The 26392-nt window shown below is 40.1% G+C and overlaps 1 protein-coding gene across 1 annotated transcript; it reads left to right on the top strand.

Moving 5' to 3' along the window:
- The first annotated feature begins 21917 nt into the window (after positions 1 to 21917).
- Positions 21918 to 22715, top strand: LOC127097024 (MFP1 attachment factor 1). Its single transcript, XM_051035540.1, has one exon. It carries the CDS (start codon positions 22001 to 22003, stop codon positions 22406 to 22408), a length of 408 nt encoding a protein of 135 aa, XP_050891497.1. The 5' UTR covers positions 21918 to 22000; the 3' UTR covers positions 22409 to 22715.
- Positions 22716 to 26392: the final 3677 nt, after the last annotated feature.

Below are 26392 nucleotides of genomic sequence, written 5' to 3'. Positions count from 1 at the left end.
GTAGCTTATGTTCACTTTTGCAATTTCCATTTTTCAAGCCAAACCTCAAATTACAAGCCTTTGCCATGAAATGATGATTCCAACAAATTTTAAATACCATTCATGAGGTGTTGCAAAAATCCCCACTCAAAAATTCCAATTATTTTAAAAGTTGGACAATTTTGCCCTTGGTCCACTTTAACTGTCCAGTTGAAAATTGACTTTTTGCATTGACCACTTTTGGAAAAATCCAATTATGCACCATGAAAGTACATGTCAAATGGAGTTTGTGCATATAAAGAACTTGCAATTTGGACACACCATGTGGAAATTATGGCCTCCTGATTATGGGTCATTTTTGAATTTCACTGAGCCATAACTTTCCAACCATACATGGGATTTTCAAGTTCTTGGACTTTTTGGAAAGGTGAGAACAAGATCTACAACTTTCATGTTGAACAAATTTTCATTTGAAGCTTCCTTGGACACGTGGTCTTGAGGTCAAAAACTTTCCATTTTTGGAAACTTCCATTACAAGTCACTTTCTATTTTTGGCAGTTTTTGTCCTGACTTGATTTTCTTCATTCTTGAGCTTTGAGATATCAAATAACACTTGTCCCAATATGAATGAAGTGTATCCAACTCATTTCCACCTCCAAATCCATCAGATCATGTACAGTTGACCACAGTTGACTTTTCAACTGACAGATGAAATTGGCAATGCATTGATCAATCTGAGCCCCAATCTCCAACTGAAATGGCTCAAGGGTGAAACCCTAGCCTCAATTATCTCCATATAATCAAATAATGAACCCCATAACCATCACAAACCCCATCTCCTGATTAAACCCTGATTGGCCCAATGCAACTGATTAGGGTTGACCAGTGGTCAAAACCCTAATCTCAAGGAATCTCCTTCAATCTCCTGATGACATCCAATCATGATGATGATGTATCATTGCAATCAAGATGAAGATCAATGTCCATTGAGAATCATGAAACCCTAATTCACAGCCCAATCCTCAGATGGCTAATGATTAGTCAATAAACCCTAGGCTTGCACTTTGACTTCTCCATCTTCTGATCAAGACTTAGGAGAATGGCTTGCACAATGTAACCACATGATATGCAATATGCAATGCCTAATGACCAAAAAATGATATGTAATATGTTAATGCTAGTCCCAAGAGAGGAGGGCAAATTTTGAGGTGTTACAACTGCCCCTATTCAATCCACTGTGAACCTGTCGATATGAATAGCCTCGGCTTTCAGATGATCAGGATGAAGAGTGATTGAATACCAAGAACAGACGAACAATTTGCACTCTGATAGGATATAATTAACAACGCCTGTCAGCATCGGCGAAGAAACTCAATCTTGAAACGAAAATCCGTCTGGAACGGAGAAAGTCGGCCTGATCACCGAAAAAGCAACGCCGACCTGGATACCAAAATAAATGGTAACACAGGGATAACCATGGTCTGATCACCACACATCCGCTCGGGATTGTTATTTCTTTTTGATTTTCTTGGACCCCGAATTTTTTCTTCTTTTTTCATTTTCTTGGCCTGAACACCACTTTGGTCTGGACACCTCTTCGGTCTGGATACCACTTCGGTCTGGATACCGGAAAACTGGCCTGAATACCACCTCGGTCTGAACACCGGAAAACTGGCCTGACTGCCACTTCGGTCTGGATACCGCCTCGGTCTGAACACCGGAAAATTGGCCTGAATGCCATAAGTACTTCAACCTGATCGTCGGAAACTTCTTCGATCTGAAAATCGGAAAATCGGCCTGGACGCCACTTCGGTCTGGATACCGCCTCGGTCTGAACACCGGAAAAAGTACTTCGACCTGATCGTCGGAAACTTCTTCGATCTGAAAATCGGAACATTGGCCTGAACGCCAAATCGGTCTGACTACCGCCTCGGTCTGAACACCGGATAAAGTACTTCAACCTGATCGTTGGAAACTTCTTCGATCTGAAAATCGGAACATTGGCCTGATTGCCGCAAGTTCTTCGCCCTGATTGTGGAGAACCTCTTCGATCTGGAAATCGGAAACTTCTTCGATCTGGAAATCGGAAACTGGCCGGAGTGCCACAAGTTCTTCGCCCTGACTGTTGAGAACCTCTTCGATCTGGAAATCGGAAACTGGCTGGAGTGCCACAACGACCCATGCTGAGGATGACAAGCCCTGAGCCGACTGCTCTCTATTCAACCCTGGCAGACAAACACTTCGCGTTTAGCTGGGGATCATCTTCTTTCTTGTTTTTCTTTTTGGACCCCGAAACTTTCTTGATTAACATTCCCATCTCTGCTCGACAGAAACTTACCCTCCAGTATCGTACTACTGGGGAATATCCTTGATTAAAACCATGATGCTAGACTCCTCGGAGTAACACCTTCACTGTCTGATAAAACCAATCCTCAAGCGGTAACCACGGCTTGAATTGCGCTGATCGCGTAACGTCCTCTGATTTTATTTCCATCTCTGTCCGACGGAAACATTTCCTCCAATATCGCACTACTGGGGAACGTTGCTGATCTGACGTCATGATGCTAAACTCCACAGAGTAACACCTTCACCCTCAGGCGAAATAAAGACTCCAAGCGGTAACCACGGCTTGAATTGCGCTGAACGCCAAACATTTCCCATCTCGGCTTGACGGAAAACAATTACTCTTCCAGTATCGCACTACTGGGGAATATCTTCGATTCAATCACGATGCTGAACTCCTCGGAGTAACACCTCTTCACCTTTGGGCAAAACCACTTCTCGAATAGTAACCACGGTTTGAGACTAACTTATGCTTGCAATGATGAATGATCGATTTTTTTTCTGTGTAATGCTCCATAAACATGGAAATGCTACGCGATTATTATTTTTCTATGCAATATGCCATGTTATTTTTTCATGATGAATGCATAAAAAAAAGTATCCCCCTCAAGGGACTCTTCTGGGGAATACGAGACACTCCGCTGAGGAACTCGTCACCGCTCCGATTTCCACCCTGCTGGGGAATAACACTGCTGCTGGGAAAAGGTAACCCTTGCTGGGGAAGAACCTCCTTTGCACCCAATCCACTCGAGAAACCGCTGGGGATAATTACCACCAACGCTCTGCGGGGATACAACAGTCTTGACTTGCTAGGGATATCAATCCTGACTCCGCTTCGGGAAAACCCTCACAGATACCTGCTGACTTTACTGGGGAAATGCTCACAGATACTCCGCTGGGGAAATAGCAATCTCCAGACTCATCTGGGGATGCATCACTCTATCACCTGCGGGGCAACCATCCTGACCCTGCTAGGGAAACAAATGCCACTCCGCTGGGGACACCCATGCAATCCATAGGTAGAATCAGCTCAGCTGGGCATGCAAAAATCCATCCGTCCGCTACGGAAACTTGTCCAATCCACAGGTAGGATGAACACTGCTGGAGATATATTTCATTGAAACCCGCTCCACTCGGGGATAACAATCTTCGGGCCTGGCTGCTGAGGAAACACCGTTGTAAACCCGTCGGGGACAACCATCCTGACTCGGCTGGAGAAGTCCACAGACCTTGTATCTGCTGGGGAGCTAGTCCTATGATTCTGCTTGGGGACCTAGCCGGGAAATGAGAAAAGTTGGTACCACACCCATCGACTCGTCGAACCACGGTATCCACCACCAATACTCATATCAGCTTTCCATTTTTGAGAATTCCCAGACTTGTCTGGACCTTTTCTGCTCCATCATCTTGTATTCCAAATCGTTCCGCGCTCGACGAGAACGTACTCCTGGAATTATACAGAAATTTCAATCTTCGGACTTTGAAGAGTCTTCTTGGTTAATTCCAAAGGTCGTCGGACGTCTCGACGTCTCTCATCGCTTCTCTACCCATTCATTCATTTCTGGTCAAACTCTGCGGGGATCTATTACAAAGCTTCCACATCACAACCTGCAAGTGAGTGAAAATATCCAACAGTTCCTGCAAAACAGATCATTAGATAAAACCGTGCCCCAGGCGTGTCAAGATTTCAACACTTGGGTCACTCAACCTTCCAAATAAGATTTCAAGCCTTCAATCTTATAAACATGCATTGGAAGGAACCTGTATGTCTTAAAATGCAAGATTCTTTATCAAAAATATCTGGATGTTTTTGCAATCAAAGCGGTAATGAAAAACAAAAACAAAATTATTTGACTGAATATGCATTTTATTGATTGAAAAAGTGTGTGGCTCAAGTTGAGCAATACAAAGGAAGCAATTCCTGAAAAGAGGTAATTGCGTTCAAAAGGAAAAATCTATCCTAATGGCAACGTGAAACCCGTGATCTCATCGAGTTCCAACTCGGTTACACCCCATATGTCCTCAGACTCTCCATGCTTTCTGCCTTCTGAACAAGACGATTCTGACTGATCCTTACCGGGTATTATCCATGATGCCTTAACCAAAGCGAAAACGATCATGCTAGACGCAGTTATTCGTTTCAATCCCTCTTTTGCCTGGACCGCCCTTCCGGGTTTTCAGTCCACCGGGATACCCATTTTTGCCCAAGTCGCCTTCTCAGGTTTTCGACTTGCCAGGTGTACAGTTTTTCTTTTTATCCCTAATTTTTGCCCGAACCTTTCTTTCTGTTTTTGGTTCGCCGGGATGCCCATTTTTGCCTGGACTATTTTGTTCTTTCCGTCCAGCGGGTCAATTATACGAAGTATTTTTTAACTGCGTCCGCATTCATAGGGGATGGAAAATCCTCTTCATCCATGGTCGTTAACAACAAGGCTCCGCCAGAGAAAACCTTCTTGACCACGAATGGACCTTCATAATTCGGTGTCCATTTGCCCCTTCGATCGTTTTGAGGAGGAAGGATCCTTTTCAGCACCATATCACCTACGTGATATACCCGAGGTCGCACCTTCTTGTCAAAAGCACGCTTTATCCGTTGCTGGTATAACTGCCCATGACAGATGGCTGCTAGCCCCTTTTCCTCAATCAGGCTCAACTCTTCATACCGGGTCCTTACCCATTCAGCCTCTTGCAACTTCACGTCCATCAGGACTCTCAAAGAGGGAATCTGGACCTCAACAGGTAATACGGCTTCCATCCCATATACTAACGAGAAAGGAGTTGCCCCAGTAGATGTGCGCACCGACGTTCGATACCCATGCAATGCAAACGGCAACATCTCATGCCAGTCTCTGTAGGTTACCACCATTTTCTGCACAACCACACCGTCGGTGCATTCAAACGTTGTCCGGGCAACAAAAGCTCATTCACCTTAACCTCCCCATCAGACATCAGAATCCGTTCGGATTCGGGGTCAGGCCCCTCCTCCGGGATCAGTCACTCTCAATCTTTCGATTAGAGCACCTCAAGATGTCCTCATCAGGGAACTCAAACTTCATCGGTTGATCATCCTCCACGAGTTGCTGGGCCATGTAATCAGACAATACACCCCTTGATTGCTTTCTGAGAGTATACTGATCAGTCAATATTCTTTTGCCTTTTCACAACCCGTCCGGTCGATGCTGGATTCTCAAACCCATACTTGATCGGATCCATCTCGGAAATCCACAAAGTAGTATGAACCAGCATAAACTGTCTCAGTCGGCGAGCAGCCTATGCCAAAGTTCATCAAGTTTTCTCGAACAGTGAATGTATTGTTTCACAGTCGGTAAACTTTTTGCTTAGGTAAATTGCATGCTCTTTTCGACAAGACGCGTCATGCTGACCCAATACACCTCGTAGACCCCTCGAAGGCTGTCAAGTACAGATTAACAGTCTCTCTCCATAGGGAGGCATCAGAATCAGAGGCTCCTGCTCCTTATTATTTTTTTTTTATTCTTTCAATGCCCCTTGGCAATCATTATTTCACCTGACCGTTTGATCTCTTTTTTTTCTTGAATGGGCTCCCACGTGGCTGTTAGGTGAGATGTGAACCATGATAGGTAGTTCAATCTACCCAGGAGACCACGAACCTCTATTTCCATTCTCGGTTCAGGCATTTCTTATTATTATTATTTTTTTAGCAGGATGAACCTCGATTCCTCCCTTACAACGAACCCCACAGCTTACCGGCCCGCACTCTGAAAGTGCACTTACTCGAATTCAACCTCGGTTTGAATTGTCTCAACTGGTCCACCGACTTGCCCCGGTCAGCCAGATGCCCCTCTCTTATTTGGGACTTTGCTATCATGTCATAACATAGCATTTGATCTCATGATGAATCATATCATGAAACAAAGTCACCCTGGCTCTCTGATAAGTAGCACCGGCGTTCTGCTCCTTTAGAGGACAGTCTTCTTTCCACGATAGCTTGTGCGCAACGACACCAATATCCGACTCTGGCATACCCTGACATGACCAGGTGAAGGCATCCACATGCTCTTTCAACCGGGCTACCATTCTGCTTTCGACTTGCCCCTGAAGCGGCCCTAATTTTTGCTTCCTTTCTGACCTCGGCGGTGCTTGGAATAACAATCTCAACCCGCTTCACGTGCGGATGAGTCAACTTCTCCTCTTGTTTCAACAACCTGGCTAATTCCAGCAGATCACAATCTTCTTCGTATTCTTCTTCGGCATGATAGATTGAATTGTCGAAGTCATATGAGGTGTAACCAAATTGTTATCAACGAGATCCGGAGAATTATTTTTCGACTTTGGGACGAGACAAATCAAAAAGGAAAAATGAAAACATTGCCATTTTTATTTGTTTTTAAACTGCAAAAATAAATGAAAAACAGGGAACACCGCTTTTTGACTGAAAAACATCCATTTATTAATGATGCAGAAAATGCAAATTTAAACATGAGGTGGCCCTTACAATGGACCATTACGTGTCGGGCAGCACATATGGCTTTCATGCAAATAAAACTGAAAACAAGAAACATTACTCTTCCAAATGAGTGTCAGTGATGATCTTTTTTAGGCCTTCCAGTTCTGGACTCCCATCCCTGGTGCGCACGGCTTTATCCAACCATCAAACTTGCAGTTACCATCAGTCTCTTCACCCATCCTACAGGCGTGATCCGAATCTGCAGCAACTGCACTCACCATCGCCTGACCATGTGCCGGCATGGGATTGGCATTAACGTTGGGAGATGGAGCGAAGTTGATTGCTTTTGAATCCACCAGGTCTTGGACTACGTGCTTAAAAGCTTTGCAGTCCTCTACACTGTGCCCGGGAGCACCCGAATGGAATTCACATTTGACATTTTCATCAAAATTGGCTGGCCTTTGATCAGGTCCCATAGGTGCCAAAGTCCTCAACTGTACCAGCCCCATATCTTTCAACTTTTTCAATAGGACAGAGTATGTCACAGGCGGCCTGTCAAAATGCCAATCACTCATCCTCCTCCTGACTGGATAGCCTACCCTCTGAGACCTCTGCTGAAATGGCTGACGCTGCTGTTGCTGTTGTGCAGGCTGATTGTCAGCAGGAATAGTTACCGCAGCGGTGTGCTGGAAGTAACGATCCCTACTGGGTCCTCTCTGAGCGTAGACCGCACTGGTATTACCCTCATTTTTCTTTTGGCCATTTCCGAATGGCTTCTTCGACCCTGATGACGAAGCATTACCTTGTATCTTCCCCATTCTCAGCCAACTTTCGATTCTCTCCCCTGCCACCACAATGTCAGCAAAGTTGGTTACCGGACAGCCCACCATTCTTTCGGCAAAAACCCCCTGCAGGGTACCCATGAAGAGATCAGACATCTCTCTGTCCACTAGAGGAGGTTGCACTCTGGCAGCCAACTCCCTCCATCTTTGGGCATATTCTTTAAACCCCTCGTTATTTTTCTGAGACATACCCTGCAGCTGGGTACGACTCGGGGCCATATCAGCATTGAACTGATACTGTTTAAAGAACGCATCTCCAAGATCTTGCCAACTCTTGATGTCAGCAGATTTCAGCTTGGTATACCACTCCAGAGATCCTCCAGACAGACTGTCCTGGAAGAAGTACATCCATAGTTTTTGATCTATTGTGTATGCAGAGATCTTGCGGACGAAAGCTTGGAGGTGAGTTTCCGGGCAGGAACTCCCATTGTATTTGTCAAATGCGGGCGCCTTGAATTTTTGTGGGATCACAATCCCCTCAACCAGCCCCATGTTGGACATGTTGACAAACCCCGGAGTGGCGTGGCTTTCCAGAGCCTTTACCTTCTCAGCCAGCAGCTGGATCTCCTTGTTCTGAGGCGGAGCACTATAGGGAACAAACGGTTCATTCTGCATTGAAAACTGGTCAGCCTCCCTGTCTTCCTCCTGGACTTCATCAAACCCATAGAATGGAGGCACAAAATTATCCTTCAGATTCTGCCCCGGTTGGCCACCAGCACCAGCATTATTCACCACACCAATGGTTGTCCTCTTTCCGCCGTCTCTGGATCCGCCCAGCCCCTGGTTGGAGACACCATCCAGATTAACCCCACTGTTCACCGCTGAAGCCCGCTCGAGCTTTTCAACTTTGTCAGCCAAAGCTTTCTGATCAACTGCAAAACCCTGCATGATGTTGATCAGCTCAGTCATCTTGTCCTTCAGCTCGAGGATATCTGTGTTTGGGAGATCCATCAGTCGAGGAGTATTGCGTCTGGTGAAGTATCTGTGAGGACGGGTTGAGTGCAAAGGGATGACTCTACGAGCGCGAGCAATGATTCCTGCAAAACAGCAAACAGGTTAATATGCATGAATGCAACGTCTATCCATATGAGGAAGCTTCTGTCCTTTGATTCTGATTTCATCGAGACAGACAACATTTTGACATCCATATTCTGAAATTCAAGATGTCTCTCAACCAGATTCTCAATCAATAATACTCCCCATATGACTAGACGTGAGTTTGATGCAGATGAATGCAAAATGAGAATGATGCAGATGTATGCAATGCATTGTGCCATCCTCCAAGTCATCTGATCCTCTGTACTGAATCTGGCCTCTGGACTGATCATTACCATCTGAGGAGAAATGTAACCAATCTGACCCACGGGTTCCGAAATAAACGGAAGACAGATACATCATCATCATCATCATCAGTCTCTGAGCAGACCCATCACACAATCTCTGAATCGGCCCGGGGAATCCTGAAATAAACGGATCCCCACTGATAAATAACTCGGCCCGGGGAATCCTGAAATAAACGGATCCCCACTGATAAATCTCGGACAGCACTCCGGCGTCTCTGAAATAAACGGCCATAAATCCGACTTATAAATAAGACCCACGGAACAAAAAGTCACCATCTGAGTCACCATCTGAACATGCATCTGAAAGAATCAACCCTCCCCTCACAGGTAAATTCTAAACAGGTTATCCTAAAGCGGATAATAGTCTCGACAATCGGGCAGAGATACTCAATGGGTTTGCCCTTTCGGGTGTGCCATTGTAGCTCCCTTAAGATCGTCTAAACCAAAGATCCGGGAAATGATCGGTCACCAGAGTCAATAACCCAGATGGAGTAACTCAAACAAAGCGGAATATCCACAGAGATGAGCACTACCAAATGAGCCTCGTCCGGCTTGTGGTACATCACGCCGCCAGGCACATGTTGACTTAACATGAAAGAGGCGACATGAGACCACACTAGTCCTAGGTGTATACTCGGGCCTGGGTTTTAGCCCCACTCAGAACACCCACCCCACACAGAGGAATCACCTGCACAGAGGACGGCAACAACATGATAGTATGATGCATGCAGACATTAATGCAAATATAGATACACACTGGTTAGAATAATAAATGCAATAAATAAAACACAATAAGCAACCCAAACCAATCCTAGCACGCTAGGAGAGACTCGCTTAGGGAAGATGGACCAGCACAGGTCTACATCTCGCTATTCCCCAGCAGAGTCGCCAGCTGTCGCATCCTGCGAAAAATCAACCGGCGAGCTAAAATAAAAACACACACACAGAGCCGCCACTGCGCGTTATTTATCCCAAGATAGGGAAAGGAAACGCTCAGAGAAACCTGGAAAGGAAATGGTCTCGCGACCAAAGAGAAAGGGTAAGGGAGTCGGTTACGCGAGGGGAAGGTATTAGCACCCCTCACGTCCGTCGTACTCGACGGGATCCACGTCCTAGAATAAAGAATAGGTTGCTAAACATCATACACACACACGGGAAACGCAGGTGGGGTTAGGAGAAACGGGCTCGATAAGGTATCGCACCTTATGCCTACATATCTTGTCTGGAACAAGAATCAGAGCCACTGTAGTTCGGCTTACGCACGCCAAACAACACAAAACATACAAACAAGCAAGGGTGGCAAACATGGAGCCCGACAACCACTTGATGGAATTACGTCAGCATCCGAACCAAAACACGCATAAATCGGCAAACGGGGAGCCCGACTGCCAATCAATGGACTTACGTCGGCATCCAAGCCAAACACACAGTCAGATAACAAGTAAACGCACGCAAAAAAGAAAAAGGTTGCCCGGAGTGGTCTCGCACGACCACCTGCCTACATACCTCGTCTGGAACAAGGATCAGGGCGATGTAGTTCCCCTGAAAGGGACTAAATTGCTAACCAGAAACCAGGGGAAGACACGACACTAGGGAGACTACGACTCGAGCCTAGATGTTGTCATGCAAAGTCACCCTAAGTTCAGGTTTCTATCCTACTTGCATAAGCAAACTACCCCTATCCAGGAAAGAAGTAAGCACACAAGCATACAGCATAATTCAAGCATACATCAAATGAGAACAAGCATCTCAAACAGATATCCACACAGCACGCACTATAACCAAACAAGTGGCTCACACAATAGGTTTGACTGCCGAAGCGAGTCGTCTGTACGGGCTGGGTTTGCTCTTAACCTTGCCATTACGAGGCTAAGGTGAAGCAGATGAAAGGATGAAGTGAGGATCATACCTCACAGCTCTTATCCCTGACCAGGGAGAGCTTCTGACAAATGAGCATGGGTCCAGAATGGGGGAACCCTTCTATACTCAGAGACTCTGACACAATGTGCACTGCACAAGATCTTGGGCTTGTGATCTCAATGCTACAACCATGTAATGGGAGCAAGGAGAAGACTCACAGAATAGTGGGGGATAGATTGCTTATCCCTAACTTCCACCAATTGCCTTGATTAAAGGACTTTCACCTGCTTGGCACGAAAAATAAACAACCACAATCATTGCCTCTTAAGGAGGACTTCAGACATTTGCCCGACCCGGTAACAGCCGGGTCTCCAGACTACATGAAGTTAGGAAGTTATACCTCAATGCAAGTTGCTTAAGCAAAGCAAAGCAAAAGTTCACAAGGAACTGAGCAACTAAAAGTACCTGGAAACAGTCAAACACAGTTAGTACTCAGACAGACAAAACTAAACAGCAAAAGTTTAACCAGTTAATCTATACAGATCAATGCACAACAAAGCAAGTTCAAAGCTCAATCCCAAACTTCACAACCTACAAAACAATGTTATATTAGTGTACAAACATCAAACAACATCAATTGCATTTAACTTGGATCATTCTCCATGTGCATTATGCTTTTGATCCTGAAAAATCAAGCAAATATTAGCAACAAGACCACTAGGCTAAGCCTAGGGTCCAAAGGCAAGAAAAATTCCTAAACAGCAAAGTATTCACCAACCAAAGTCAAATTAATATCAAACAAGAGCAAACACCATTAGTCTCATGTTTATATCATTCATCATGTTCATGTTATGCACAAAACAAGGCAAATTAGTTCAAATGAAGCACCAAACATGCAAATAGAACTATTGCATTCAAATCCACATCAAAACAACTTCAAAAATTCTCAAATAAATTACAACTAAACATGACCTAATCCAGGTATGGCACACCAAATTTCAGCTTAATTGGGCAAATAGAACCATGTCAATGAAAATCAACAAAAACAGACACAATTATGGGCTCCAAATCACAACATCAACACATGCTTCCACTTCAAAAATTCATAACTCAATGAAAACAAAAAAGAAATGGATGAGACCAAAACAGGGATGTCACATCATGTGTCTATTACAAGCATATCAAATTTCATGATCATACAATACCATATGAGCATTTCACAAAAGATTTGCCAACCTATGTCACATGAACTTGCAATTTCAACCACCAGAGATGAAAAATACCAAACAATTTGAAAATGCCACATAAAATTCCACAAAAATTCACATAGCATCTTAACATGTTAATCAACCATCATGCAAAATCTCACATTAATTCAACAAGTATAAGTCACTCAAATAAATCCAGCAAGTTGACATCAAGAGGTGTGACACACATTGTCACACCTAAGTTCCAAAATTTGTATCTCAATGACCAGGTATCAAAAACTCATGAAATTTACATATAAATGAACATCATCCAGTCCACAATCCTCACAAAAATTTTCAAGAATTTATTTTACACTATGAGCATTTCACAATGGAATTGGCCAAAGGTATCAAAAATGAGTACATGTGAAACAAGCCTAAATCAAACAATAATTCTACCATGCACAACTTTGACCAATAGGTCAAAAATAATCTACAGTCAACAAGGAAGTCAAAGGAAAAATTCTCATATTTTTCTGAATTTTCTATGATTTTTTATGAATTTTTAAAGGTGTTAATGATTTTTTTAGAATTAATCAAATTAAATGGAATTACACAATGGCAGTTTTGTAAATAGTGATGGCGGGAGCGGGAAACAGCCAATTTGAAAATTCAAACAGTTTTTCAGATCAAACACCTTAACTTCATCACTTCACTTCGAATTTTCCAGAAATCTCATAAACATGACGAACACCAAAACTCAACGAAAATGGACATGCGTATATCCGTTCGAACCGTCTAAGAACATAGAACACGAATATCAACTTAATTCCACCTAAAAGTTCCTAAATCATCTGAATCGAGCAACCTAGGGTTTGTCCTCAAAACTTAATTTCCAGATTTCGTAAGCTATGGTTCATCATTTGCTAAACTACTCACATCATTGGAATCTACGATCAACACTCTACAGAACGCATCTAACAATTCACAAAATCTTGCAATTCGAAAAAACTCAAAACCTGGAATGGCAGTGTAGTATCGAGCGTTCTTCGTGCGTTTTAGCTCCAAACAGATGTTGTATAGGCTAGTGGAAAGGAGATACGAAGCTTGGATTCACTCGATTTTGCTCCTAGTGCTCAAGAACTCGATTTGCCATGGGAGATGCTTCACGTGGACAGTTGTGTTCAATGGATAATCGATGAGGAAAACCAAAAACAGATGGAGTATTCGAGGATTTAAGATCAACACCACAAGAATTTCTGCATTTGATCAAGAAATGAGGAGGTTTGATGGATTTGAAGTTTTTGTGTTCTTGAGCAAAACTTGAGAGAATGAAGAGTTTTAGATCTGAATTTTGGTGAAATGAAATTCTGTTATGGTTAGAAAGTGATTAGGCTTATATATGTGTGCTTAAACCAAGTTTAATCATGTCATTAACCAAATGGAGTGTATTAGTGAAAATGGTAATTTCCAAGTGAGGGCAAAATGGGAATTTCACTTGCCATCTCAATGCCACCTATTTGACAGCTCACACACCTTCCAAATGACATGTGTGAGCTGTCTCCATTTGTCTCATGCTCATTGGATAGGCCATTCTCAATTTCACTATGTGGTAGCTTATGTTCACTTTTGCAATTTCCATTTTTCAAGCCAAACCTCAAATTACAAGCCTTTGCCATGAAATGATGATTCCAACAAATTTTAAATACCATTCATGAGGTGTTGCAAAAATCTCCACTCAAAAATTCCAATTATTTTGAAAGTTGGACAATTTTGCCCTTGGTCCACTTTAACTGTCCAGTTGAAAATTGACTTTTTGCATTGACCACTTTTGGAAAAATCCAATTATGCACCATGAAAGTAAATGTCAAATGGAGTTTGTGCATATAAAGAACTTGCAATTTGGACACACCATGTGGAAATTATGGCCTCCTGATTATGGGTCATTTTTGAATTTCACTGAGCCATAACTTTCCAACCATACATGGGATTTTCAAGTTCTTGGACTTTTTGGAAAGGTGAGAACAAGATCTACAACTTTCATGTTGAACAAATTTTCATTTGAAGCTTCCTTGGACACGTGGTCTTGAGGTCAAAAACTTTCCATTTTTGGAAACTTCCATTACAAGTCACTTTCTATTTTTGGCAGTTTTTGTCCTGACTTGATTTTCTTCATTCTTGAGCTTTGAGATATCAAATAACACTTGTCCCAATATGAATGAAGTGTATCCAACTCATTTCCACCTCCAAATCCATCAGATCATGTACAGTTGACCACAGTTGACTTTTCAATTGACAGATGAAATTGGCAATGCATTGATCAATCTGAGCCCCAATCTCCAACTGAAATGGCTCAAGGGTGAAACCCTAGCCTCAATTATCTCCATATAATCAAATAATGAACCCCATAACCATCACAAACCCCATCTCCTGATTAAACCCTGATTGGCCCAATGCAACTGATTAGGGTTGACCAGTGGTCAAAACCCTAATCTCAAGGAATCTCCTTCAATCTCCTGATGACATCCAATCATGATGATGATGTATCATTGCAATCAAGATGAAGATCAATGTCCATTGAGAATCATGAAACCCTAATTCACAGCCCAATCCTCAGATGGCTAATGATCAGTCAATAAACCCTAGGCTTGCACTTTGACTTCTCCATCTTCTGATCAAGACTTAGGAGAATGGCTTGCACAATGTAACCACATGATATGCAATATGCAATGCCTAATGACCAAAAAATGATATGTAATATGTTAATGCTAGTCCCAAGAGAGGAGGGCAAATTTTGAGGTGTTACATCCGTGCATGACTTTCTTTCCTATGACAAGTTCACATTCACCAAATATCTCCATTTATTGCATTGGTTTTGTTAACCAAAATCATTGGGTTCAGATACGTATTTGATTTTATATGACTTAATGTTTTAATTATTTCACTTTATTAAATATATGTTTTAATTATTGTCATCAGGTTAACATGAAAGAGGGGTTTCCGTTGCCACCGGTAACATTAGATTGGAAGAAGTTTCATTGTCAAGCAACAACGTCTTGGATGTTAGGATTTGTAGGACGTCTACAACATCGGAAATTACTTACGCCTATATTAGAATGAATATGTAATCAAAACATGAATATTATATTATGTTTATTATATTCAGTTCTAAAACTTAATACATAGATCAATGTGAATGAGAAATATGCAAAGCTTCAAATTAATCAGCAAAATGTGGATCTTCCTCTTCGGCATTAACCTGTCTCAGATAACGATGAATCAATGTAGATACACAAGCCCAATTAGGCTCAGATGGTCCTGCGTCATAAACAAGAACTGGTACCTCTCTGGGTTCGTCCCGATGGGGAGGGACCAAACGTGGATGCGAAACATAATAATACCACTCCAGATAACCATCTTCTATATCAGATGGAGTGGTGGCTAGGGTAGTTAGACGGATCATAACAATAACGCTCTGATGGTAACCGATCCAATCAATATCAGTATCAGTCGCCATCATACAATCAAGAGGTGGGGATGGAACATACTGCTTGTACCCGAACTGACGTAAACATCTGTCAGACAAGTATGAAACAACTGTGTCACCCCACTTCAAACACCCCCTGTACAGACATAACCCATCAAACTGACGCCATCCTCTATGATCCTCAAATGGACGCCGTATGACGTCGGCAGGTGTCAGCTCGTCCAAAATAGGTCGTAAATCATCCATCTTTAGGACTCCTTGCCTATAGGACCATCTCATCGCTCGAGGAAGACCATAATTATCTGCTGGTTTCCAATTCTCTCCTCTTTTTCTAACAGTTGGAAAGTACTCGTGAATCCAGCACTGTTACCAAATAAAAACATAATAAACAAAATAAATTAAGTCAACATACTTTATAAAATGAATCCAACACTTAATAAACAAAATTAAATTATATACCTGTAGGAGAGTAGGGTATCCACCGAGCTGCTTGCAACTGAACATGGGCGCATCTCCAAGGTATCTGTTTAGGGTAACCAGTGCAACTGCTTCCCAACTATATCTCGAACATCTATCTAAGTCCGTAAACAATAGGAGATATCGTGCCTCGACAAGTGTAAAGGTCTTGTCGGCAAAAATTGTGGAACCCACAAACATCAACAAATATGCTCTAGTCGCATATGCCCAGCTAGAAGCAGCTCTATGCTGTATGAATAAATCGTATAACCACTCCAATTTATAATAAGAACTCCTACAACTACGAACATGTGATTGTGCCTCACCATGTGACACTCCTAAGTAGTCAACAATAAGTTCAACAACAACCTCTTCAGTGACATCTTGAGGACTCTAGAAGATACCCCTGATGGGCAAGTGAAGCAGACATGAGACGTCATCCAAAGTAATGCTCATTTCATCAAACGGCATGTGAAATGAAGATGTCTCTAGATGCCATATTTCCACAAATGCAAATACCAGATTTGTGTCTATCTTGTTCAAACTAGTTCTCTAAAGTGAAGATAACCCAAACCTAGATACCCAACTCTCCACCTGTTGTGGAAGAGCTAGTGGAACCCTCGATGTCAGCTTTAGTCCGTGTCCAACAACCTTTAACTCTTTCTTCGGACCTCTTTCCTAAAAACAATTAAAACACATATTATAAAATATTCAAATATTATTCAATTTCAAATATATCCCGTTTATTTACCTCACCAAACAATAAATGGCGAGCAACATGATGCTCGTACTTTACCAAAAGAGATGTATCGTACGGTCCTCATGAATATCCATTCGGCTCTGCTGCAGATGAAGATGCGCCCCGGCCTAAACTGCGGTCTGGAATCCTACCATCTGCACCTCGTCTTCGAACCACTATAAAAAAATATTATAACAAAAAAAAAATGCACTGAAAAACTTCTTAAAAGAGTTTTGGTGTGGAAGAAAATTGGTTGACTACCGGAACACTTCTTAAAAGAGTTCTGATTTAGTTCATGCAAACCGGAAGTCTTTAAGAAAGAGTTCCGGTATATACTCTTACAAACCGGAAGACTTTCTTAAAGAGTTCTGGTTCAATATCCCAAAACTGCAGCGAACCGAAAGTCTTTGAAGAAGTGTTCCGGTGTATGTTTTGTGAACCAAAAGACTTACTCTCAGTGTTCCGGTTTAGAAGGCCAAAAAAGTTCTTCCGGAATTCTTCAGGCGCAAATGAAAAAAATCCATTTCTGAAAAATATACCCTATTTATATGAGGGTATTTTGGTCTAAAAAATTTAATTGTAGGGGTATGGGTACAATTGCAGGGGTACGAGGTAAAACTTTCCCTCACGAAGGAACACACACAAGCTCAAAAGTGTGAATTGCTGAAGATCTCACTTCGAACGAACAGAATCAGCTTGCGCATCAATCGGGAATAATTACTCTCCCGTGAAATTAATTTCCAGTGAAATATCAACCCTTGCTTATTATAAAAGCATGCAATTAGTTAATTGAAAAGATAATTGGAAGGTGGGGATTTCTACTGCACTCCATCCAGTGAAAATTTCACTGAAGAAAATCCATCCCCGCCAACCACGCACCATCACCATTAACGCGAAATCACCAAGGAATTGTTTAAAGAAATCATTTCAAGATATCGCTATGATCTCACGCGAACATCAACGAACAAGCAAGAATCTGACTTCTCCTTCCAATTCGGAACCAAAATTGAAATCGTTTGCGTGCGGAAAGGAAATAAGAAATAACCTACCGGATTTGATGCACCATGTAATTTTCTTTTTGATCCTCTTCTTTCGCTTATGCGTTGCACTTATATTTATTCTTCAATTTGCCTCGTTGTTGTTATATGCGTGTTGTGAGTCGTGCTATTCCGAAACATTGTTGCTGAATTGAGATGAAGAGTGTTGAATTTGATTTCGTGATGAGGATGTATGATGAATGATGAAGATCGTTGAAATTGATTTCTCGAAGTTCTCCGGTGAATGGATGGAGAGTGAAAGTGAATTGAAGGGTGTGTCGTTGGTTTTGCTCTTCCTTGTTACGCTTTTGTTTGAAGCTTCTTCCAAGTGTTATGCTTCTGCTCTTGTTTTTAATCCTCAATTGTTACCCTTCTACTCTTGTTTTAAATTCCCAATTTTTCTGTTATAGGTTTTTGGAGGGTGGTAGTAAAGGTTGGTTTGAGGGTGGTTAGGAAATTCCGTTTTTTTTTGTTGAGAGCATGATTTAGAGTTGAGAAACGGTTGTTTATAGGTTGTTAAGTTAGTTTTTTTCGGTTGAAGAGAATTTAGTTAAGAGGTTATGAGAATTGGTTAATTCAATTCGGTTGGGAAATAAATTAGTTGGAATAAGAGGTTTGTTAGGAGATCCAAAATGGTTGTTAATTGTTTTGGTTTTTGATATGTTGTTACAAGTGGTTTGCTTTGTAATGAAAAAAATGAACGATCTCTTATGCACCTTGTAGGTTAATCTTTGTTTGGACTAAGATGCTTGGTTTGGATGCAAGAATTGCTTGATGGAATGCTATGGATTTTTGCTCATGTTGTAGTTTTCTTGTAATTTGGTTGTAATTATGAATTGTATTGAAATGTGGATGTGGAAACTGAATGTAATGGTGTATTGTAATATTGGATTAATGTATGAAATGTTTGGAAATTTGAATGAATGAATTTTTGAAATGCATAATGAAATAGAAAATATATTGAATGGCTTAACAAATGGTTTATCAGTGAAAATGGTTAAAAATGGAAAAGGTTCATGTAGGTCCAAATGTTGGTCTATTTTGGTGGTCTGACAAGGTTTTGGACCTGGTCATGGACCTGGTTCCTTGGTCCAAAAGGTGGTCCGTTTGTTGGTCTGACCTAGAAATGGACCAAGCCTCTTAAAAATGAAGAAAACCAATGAAACAAATATTTTAGTGACGAGACTTGGTAGAATGATAGAAATAGGTTTTAGGGAGTCAAGGGTGGGTCAATTGACTTTGCTCAACTGATTGACCAAAAAGTCAATTGTTGACCAAAAGTCAATTGTAACAAAATTGGCCAAAAATGAATTTTTTGTAAAGAATGAACATTTGTGATGAAAAGAACAAATGGTGAATGGAATTGGATATTTGATTTGACTTTGAATGAAAATGAAATGAACTGATATGATCTGGAATGATTATGGACTTGATAGACTGTAATGAACTGATATGATGAATGAAAATGGACTTGACTCAATAACACAATGCCTTTAAACCAGATAAAATATGCCATGCTACTAGGCTTAGTACCAAATCAAGTAAAACCAACCAATTGAAACTTAACCAAGCAAAAAATGCACCAACTTGAATGAATGACCCTTGATCAAGGCATTGGGATCATGAATAAGTAGATCTCTAATGCATTGTTGAACAAACCAGCTAAACCTCCATGAATGACCAGATGAATCAGATGAACCTCAATCTTGAATGCACACATAAATGAATGATTCCAACACCAATGAATTAAGGTTTCTCCTATGCTCCATGATAAATACAAACAAGATGAATGGTTCCAATACAAGCATGGCCATCCAAATGAATTCTAGCTTGGGGACCCAACCTCTCTTCCATGCTTTGTGTAATCAAGGCCCTTGAATATATGATTTTGCGTTTCTCAATGCAAATGGATGTACTATGATATCATGGATATGCGTATGGAATCTTAAACCAAAAGTTAAGTAGAAATGAAAAGGGGACGAAAAGTTTTGGGATATGAAAATCTAGAAGATTAGAAGACCCGGTTCTTGAAGTAGTTGAACTTCAAAGGTTCATCAATGAACACCAGTGGTTCATATCGACGATATATACAGAAATAATCCTGTAGCAGTTGGGGCTTCTTAATATATTTTGGCAAGGGGCATATAAATGTATGCACTTTACCAGCAAACACGTAGGGGATGAAGGCAGAGCGATACTAGGTTTATCTGCGTTCTGTTTCCAAGAGAGGCTTCGGTACGTAGGCATGCTCTTCCACGATGATATGAAGCTCAATCTTGACTGCAAGGCCCGCATGCCAGTTGTACAAGAAGTACCATTGAAGGATATGGGCTTTGCTAAAGTAAGGGCGTTAGAAAGAAGGAAAAATTATGGTTTTGTAGTTCCATGAGGTAAGCTGCAGAAATAGGAAGTTAGAAAGTGTTTGAACAAACACGTTTAAATAGCGGATCAAGAAACAATTCAATTTTGTCAAAGAAAAGATCGGCCACATGGTGGTTGATTCGACAAATGGCATTTAAAGCCACGAGGAAAGTAAAATTGAAGTTAGAGCATTTCCATTTCACTTAGTCTCCATAGGGAATAAGAGGTAGTCATAATGAATTTACACGTATGTCTTTGACGTGTGTGTTGGTAGAAAAATTAGTCATAATGACTGACAACAAACATGATTGAGGTGATGTGCCATATAATATGAACATTGATAGAGTAATTAAAACAATTCCACTTTTCTCCCCTCAGACATGGGTCGACATTGACATTTTTGGGGGCATCTGTTGCACTTGGATTTTCAGCTACTAGTAAGTTAACAAAGAATATCAATAAAAATACGCTTACTATGGGAAAACATTAATAAAGTGTCTCTAAAGAAACATTAATGGTAACTCGTCGACAAACTAACGATGAGGGATCGACCGAGTTGTCGACACCGCGAGACATGATTTAGAGGACTTAAGGATATAACCCCAAGACCCAGGTCGCTGGGAAACATATCCAAAACCTCAAAAAGGACAATTGACAAATATGTGTCAAGAATCTTGAGAAGGACAGTGGACATAAACCCTTATTCCATCAAAAAGGAACAGTCGACTAAACTACATGGTATGCGTCTGCGTCCACCCTTTTTTTCTTAAGCTTTTTTGAATCCTTAAACGAAACATGTACCTTTTCCTTTGCTTTATTTAATGTTATTTACTGCATTTTACCTTATCATTTATCATAACTTAACTTCATTTAAAGTCTTCTGTTACGCTGCATTCAACTCACACGCACGCACGTTTACTCAAATTATTTGCGCAAATTACTTTGGAGATTTTTCGAGTTAATCTCATAGACTTTCAAACTCGTGATTGTTTACCAAAAACACCGGTAAACAATAAGTTAATAAATGTCTACGATTTAACATATTTTTGTTTCTTATCAACAATTCTTTTGTAAGAATTGTCGAAGCCATATATCCAAAACCTAAAGATAACATTGATGATATATCTATCTTTCAAAATAAGGCTACTTTAGCTCTTAAAAATACCATTGTTGACATGATCAATGATTATGTTGAATCTGCTTCTTGGTGAAGGGAAAATATATCTCAATTATGATACTACATACACGAAAAATTTAGATAGTGATGCAGTTGATGATGTCCACATTATAGAAACTTTAAACACAATTACTTCTTCGGAATTTCCAAACCATAAATTGAGACTCAAGGTTAATTCGTCAGTAATGCTGATATTAAATATAGACAAATCTTTAGGACTTTGTAATAAAACTTGACTTATAATTTTAAAGATGGGTAAATATGTCGTGGAAACAAAAGTCATATCAAATAGTAATATTTATACCTACATTGTCTTTGACACCATTTTGATGCGATGCAAGATTATCTTTTCCTTTTTTTTTTTTGTATTCCCATATTGTCAATCATCAATTATAGATTATAATTTCATAATAAAATCAATGTATGATTTAAAGATATGATAATAGAGACAATATCAATGTAGCTTCAAATGTCGTTTATAAAGAAGTTTTTTGTAATGTGTATAAATAATCTTGACAATGTATTATAATGATCTTTCAAAATGTTAACATAGGTCTCAAACTCCTAGTGAAGCTTCTAGACCATTCCCTAGACTCTTGCTTGTAAGGCAACCCATAACCAAAGCCCACTCACCAAACTAATGTCACCAAATAAATAAATAAATAAATAAATAAACTTAAACCGTTTCACTTCCCCCTCCCTTCTCTACAAAATCTAAAAGAATAACAATTACAATTAATTTCAAATTCCCCTCTTTCTCACCATGTCCTCACCCGGTACACCGCCCTCAACGGAGGCTCCGCCACCGCTACCGAACTTTTCCGCCTCCTTCACTATATGGCCTCCCACACAACGCACTCGCGAGGCCGTCATAAACCGCTTGATCGAAACCTTCTCCACTCCCTCAGTCCTCTCTAAACGCTACGGCACATTGTCGCTTGACGAATCCTCCGTCGCCGCAAGCCAGATCGAGGCCGAGGCCTTCTCCGTCGCGGATGCTTCCTCTTCCCCCGACGACCACAGTATTCAGATCCTCGAGGTATACTCGAAAGAGATCAGTAGACGCATGATCGAAACCGTTAAAACTAGATCTCATGTCGCCGATGACAGTTATGCTACCTCCGTCACTGCTTCCCCCGCCGGACACTCGGTCGCTCTTTCGGACTCTTAATTGATCACACCGTTCATTTCACCATTATATCGTTTGATTGTTAAAGGATTCGTATTACTGTTATGCTTTGATTCCAATGTTGCTAATATTCGTTTATCTGCATTTTGTAGAATTGGAGAAATCAGAGTATGTAGAGTTATACTCCAGTAGCCAATTTGTGTGAAATATGGTATTTGTTCTACTTTCATAGCATTTTTTGTGCCATTGTGCTTATTGTGTTCTACATTTGTTGCATCCAAATCAAATTGAATGCTAAGTGTAATCCATTTGTTCGTTCTCATTATGATGATTTACCTTTGATGTGAAATATTTCAGTGCTTAGTGATGTTGATTTCTTTTTAGTTCTGGTTTATTGGAGATATGAGTTTATGAAAATATGACATGTTCTTAATAGATTATATGAACATATTTAGAATAGAAAGTTATTTTTAGCGTATAAGAGAAGTTATTGTTTGAAAAATAGGAAATTGAATCCATGCAGTCGACCAAAAAGCCGCATTCATGTGGTCAGAACGTTAATAGCCATTGAATCTTGATCGCACGAATTATATAATCTTATCTTTCGATTTTAACCCAGAACATTTCAGAAACATCTTTGTTCAAGGATTTATTAGTAGTATCGAATAGACCGAACCATGCATACGAAGATAATGTTTGGTTTGAAAAATGTTGTATCATTTTTCCTTTTTAGAAACTTATATTCAAACGGAAAATTATTTAGAATCTCAAACTAAGTTTAAGGAGATGGTTTGAAATCATATAGACCCCTTTTCATGAGTAAGAAGAGTTTTGTAAAATTCAAAAAATTATCAACATACGCCTCTTTATGGTTGTTATAGCTCAAGAGTGCACTCTTTACCTCCATCCGTAAGATTTTACATAATGTATGAGAAAGTTAGAAATGTCATTATGGCTTCTAATCGAGTTATAGTGACATAAGTTTCATTGAGATCTATGTCTCCCCATTGATTGTAACCTTTTGTAACAAGTTTTATTTACTTCTTAGAACATTTCCAAAAATATCAAGCTTGTTGCAAAAGATTCAATAAGGTTCCAATCACTCAATTAGCTTCAGGAACGAGTTCCTAAATGTTTCTCTCAAATTGATTTAATTTTTCTTGCATAGCAGGAGACCAATGTTCTTCGATGATAATTTCATCAATTTTCTTTATCTCAATTTGTAAAACAAAAGCCATATGGTTAACCTACCTTGCTAAGGGAGTGTTAAGAGATGTAATTTCCTTAGAAGGATCTCCATTAACATTCTGAACCAGATGGTTCTTAATGGTCCTCTATTATTTAGTTAGACATTGATTCTCTTAAATTGACTTATTTAACTTGAATCTCTCCATTTGGACTTTGAACTTTTTCTTTCCCTTGATTGTCATCTTTTAATGATGTTATTTAAAGAGGTACCTACAAAAGTAAAAACCTATACTTCTACCTACTAAGGATTAATTCACCAAATGTAATATGTACGAGTTCTTCTATAATCATGGTACTTTTGAAAAGAGGTTTTAAAAAGGATTTTCCTAATGGCCCATGTGGGCTTTCGACTACCAATAATAACCAAATCCTTATATGTATATAGGTTGACAAATCTCGATTTAAATCTTGTTTCATTCTTTAGAGAACTCGGTGTGCCGGGATCCGATCCCTAGAGAGTCTTTGGTGTGACTAAAGTCATAGTTCGTTCTCATTTACTCGCAATCACATTGTCATTAGTCATCTTTGAGGATGCATTTTGTAATTTTTGGACGCTTTCTATATCCTTTAACAATAGTATTCGAGCCCTCGTCAAATTTAGTTGTGACCATGTTTATTCCTTTTAGGATTGCTATATAGCCTTAATGGGCTTTATCTCTTTGATAACAATTGATTTGTTTGAATGAGAATCAAGTAGAATGGCCGGCTCCAAGCGGACTCTAGCTTTTCTTTAACCGACGTTTGTACCGTGTAGGTTTGAAGTCACAGCGAGCCAAACTTTACTGATTGATAGGTCTTGTCATCATTAAGCACATACCGGTTAATCCCTGGGTGGATCATATCGGCGTTTGGCTAGGGCTAAGTTAGTCAAACAACTTAAGGTCAGAAGTATGTTAGCTTGATCGGGATGTCAGACGTATATTAACTTAGGCTTTCGTTTAAGGTTAGAGGTTTCAATTTACATAACCTGATCATAGGTTTCTATTTACTTGACCGATTTGCCAAAGGTTCTTATTTAGTTTAAGGTCAGAGGTTTCATTAACTTAACTCGACCATAAATTTATCATTTACGTGTCCGATTACTTAAGGTAAGAAGTTTTATTAACTTAACCTGACCATAGGTTTATCATTTACGTGACCGATTACTTAAGGTCAGAGGTTTTATAAATTTAACTCGACTAGAGATTTATCATTTACATGGCCGATTATTTAAGGTCAGAGATTTTATTAACTTAACCTGGCAAGAGGTTTTATTAACTTAACCTGACCAGAGGTTATCATTTACATTGTTGTTTACTTAGGTTAGAGATTTTATTAACATAACTCAGCCAAAAGTTTCTCATTTACACGAACTTTTGACTTGGTAAGAGGTTTTAATTAACACGACCCGACTAGAGGATTCTCATTTACACTGCCTTTCGATCTGGTAAGAGGTTTTAATTAACATGACCGACTTGCCCCATGTGGAGGTCTTTGGTTAAACACTCTAAATGAAGGTCATCGTCTTTCTCTACTTTTGTTGGAGAGTAAGTCTTTTGTTCGAACTTTGTACCTGGTGAACTACATAAAAATGTTTAAAAGCACAAATAATTCATAATACTCAGAATGTGATGTCAAACTTTGCATCTGATGGTTGTTCCGACAAGGTCAACCGACTCCTCTTCTTCAACTTCTGATTACTTAATTCGTGTGACAACTTGGTTTCTTTTGGTCATAGTACCTGATGCCTTCTTACTGAAAATTTGAGCTTTTCGATAAGATATAGTTTCTTCCGACAACTACCTTGCATAATTTTTAAGAATTATAAAAGAGTAGGTGTCTCCCTCCCTCGCATGGGAAATGAGAGACACCCTTTGCCTATATTAATTTATAAACGGGTCATTAGCTACAAACGACTGAGAAATTAATTCGCCTTATCCAACAACAAAAATATTTAAGTAAAACATAGAGTTTCATATGACAAGTCTCTTGGTTTTTTCGATGATCTTGCTTGATAAAACGGTGTTTTCAAATTTAGCTTTGACAACTCGTATTTTGATATTCAAGATGTGACACATCTCACCTCTTTTTGGGCGTTCAGCCATCTTTTAACTTTTACCATCTTTTAACTTTTACCATCAGATTCAGAGTATCATGCAAGATTCAGAGTATCATGCAAATGAGGTTTTTTTTGCACTATTCCAAACAATGGTCCAATTATGTAAGGGATTGGAGAAGCCCTACGGCTTCCCGCGTCAGCACACTTTGGGCATAAATCTTCTTTGGATAGTTTTCTAAACATCCTTCAACTTTATGATGGAAGATTGTTCCAATGATAAGAAAAGGGATGAAAACACCTATTGCTACTGTATGAACTATCAAGCAACATAGGAGTAACTCTTTAAAGATTTAGTTAGAATTTCCATATGCTTCTCAATTGAGGCAGAAAGTGTAGTGAGCTATTGACAGTACTCCATTCATTTATTTTAATTGTGATCTCCTTATTTGTATTTTTCTACATTGACTTGTTCATGTCATTTTTGGCATTGCTTACCCAGTAATTGAGTTCCTTTATAACTAAAGGAATTTTATGGAAGTTTTCCAATGTTGAAACTCGCATTTCAATAATGGAGAGCTTAACTCAACAAACTAACCTACTAGCGGGAAAAATTCCTCGACTTATAAGCCTCTTTTTTGCGAGAATCCCTAATGAGGTAATGAGGCAACTCTGAACAATGGTATATTAAGATAGAATTTCTCCATGCATCTTCTTCACCCCAAAGGCTGGCACTGATGTTT

The sequence above is a fragment of the Lathyrus oleraceus genome, chromosome 6 (assembly GCF_024323335.1).
Source record: "Lathyrus oleraceus cultivar Zhongwan6 chromosome 6, CAAS_Psat_ZW6_1.0, whole genome shotgun sequence".
NCBI classification, from domain to species: Eukaryota; Viridiplantae; Streptophyta; class Magnoliopsida; order Fabales; family Fabaceae; genus Lathyrus; species Lathyrus oleraceus.
The sequence above is the reverse complement of the archived record's forward strand: the minus strand, read 5'-3'. Positions and strand labels throughout refer to the sequence as shown.

Bases quoted from the DNA above. Each gene is read 5' to 3' on its own strand.
- LOC127097024 (XM_051035540.1), top strand. From the start codon at position 22,001: ATGTCCTCACCCGGTACACCGCCCTCAACGGAGGCTCCGCCACCGCTA.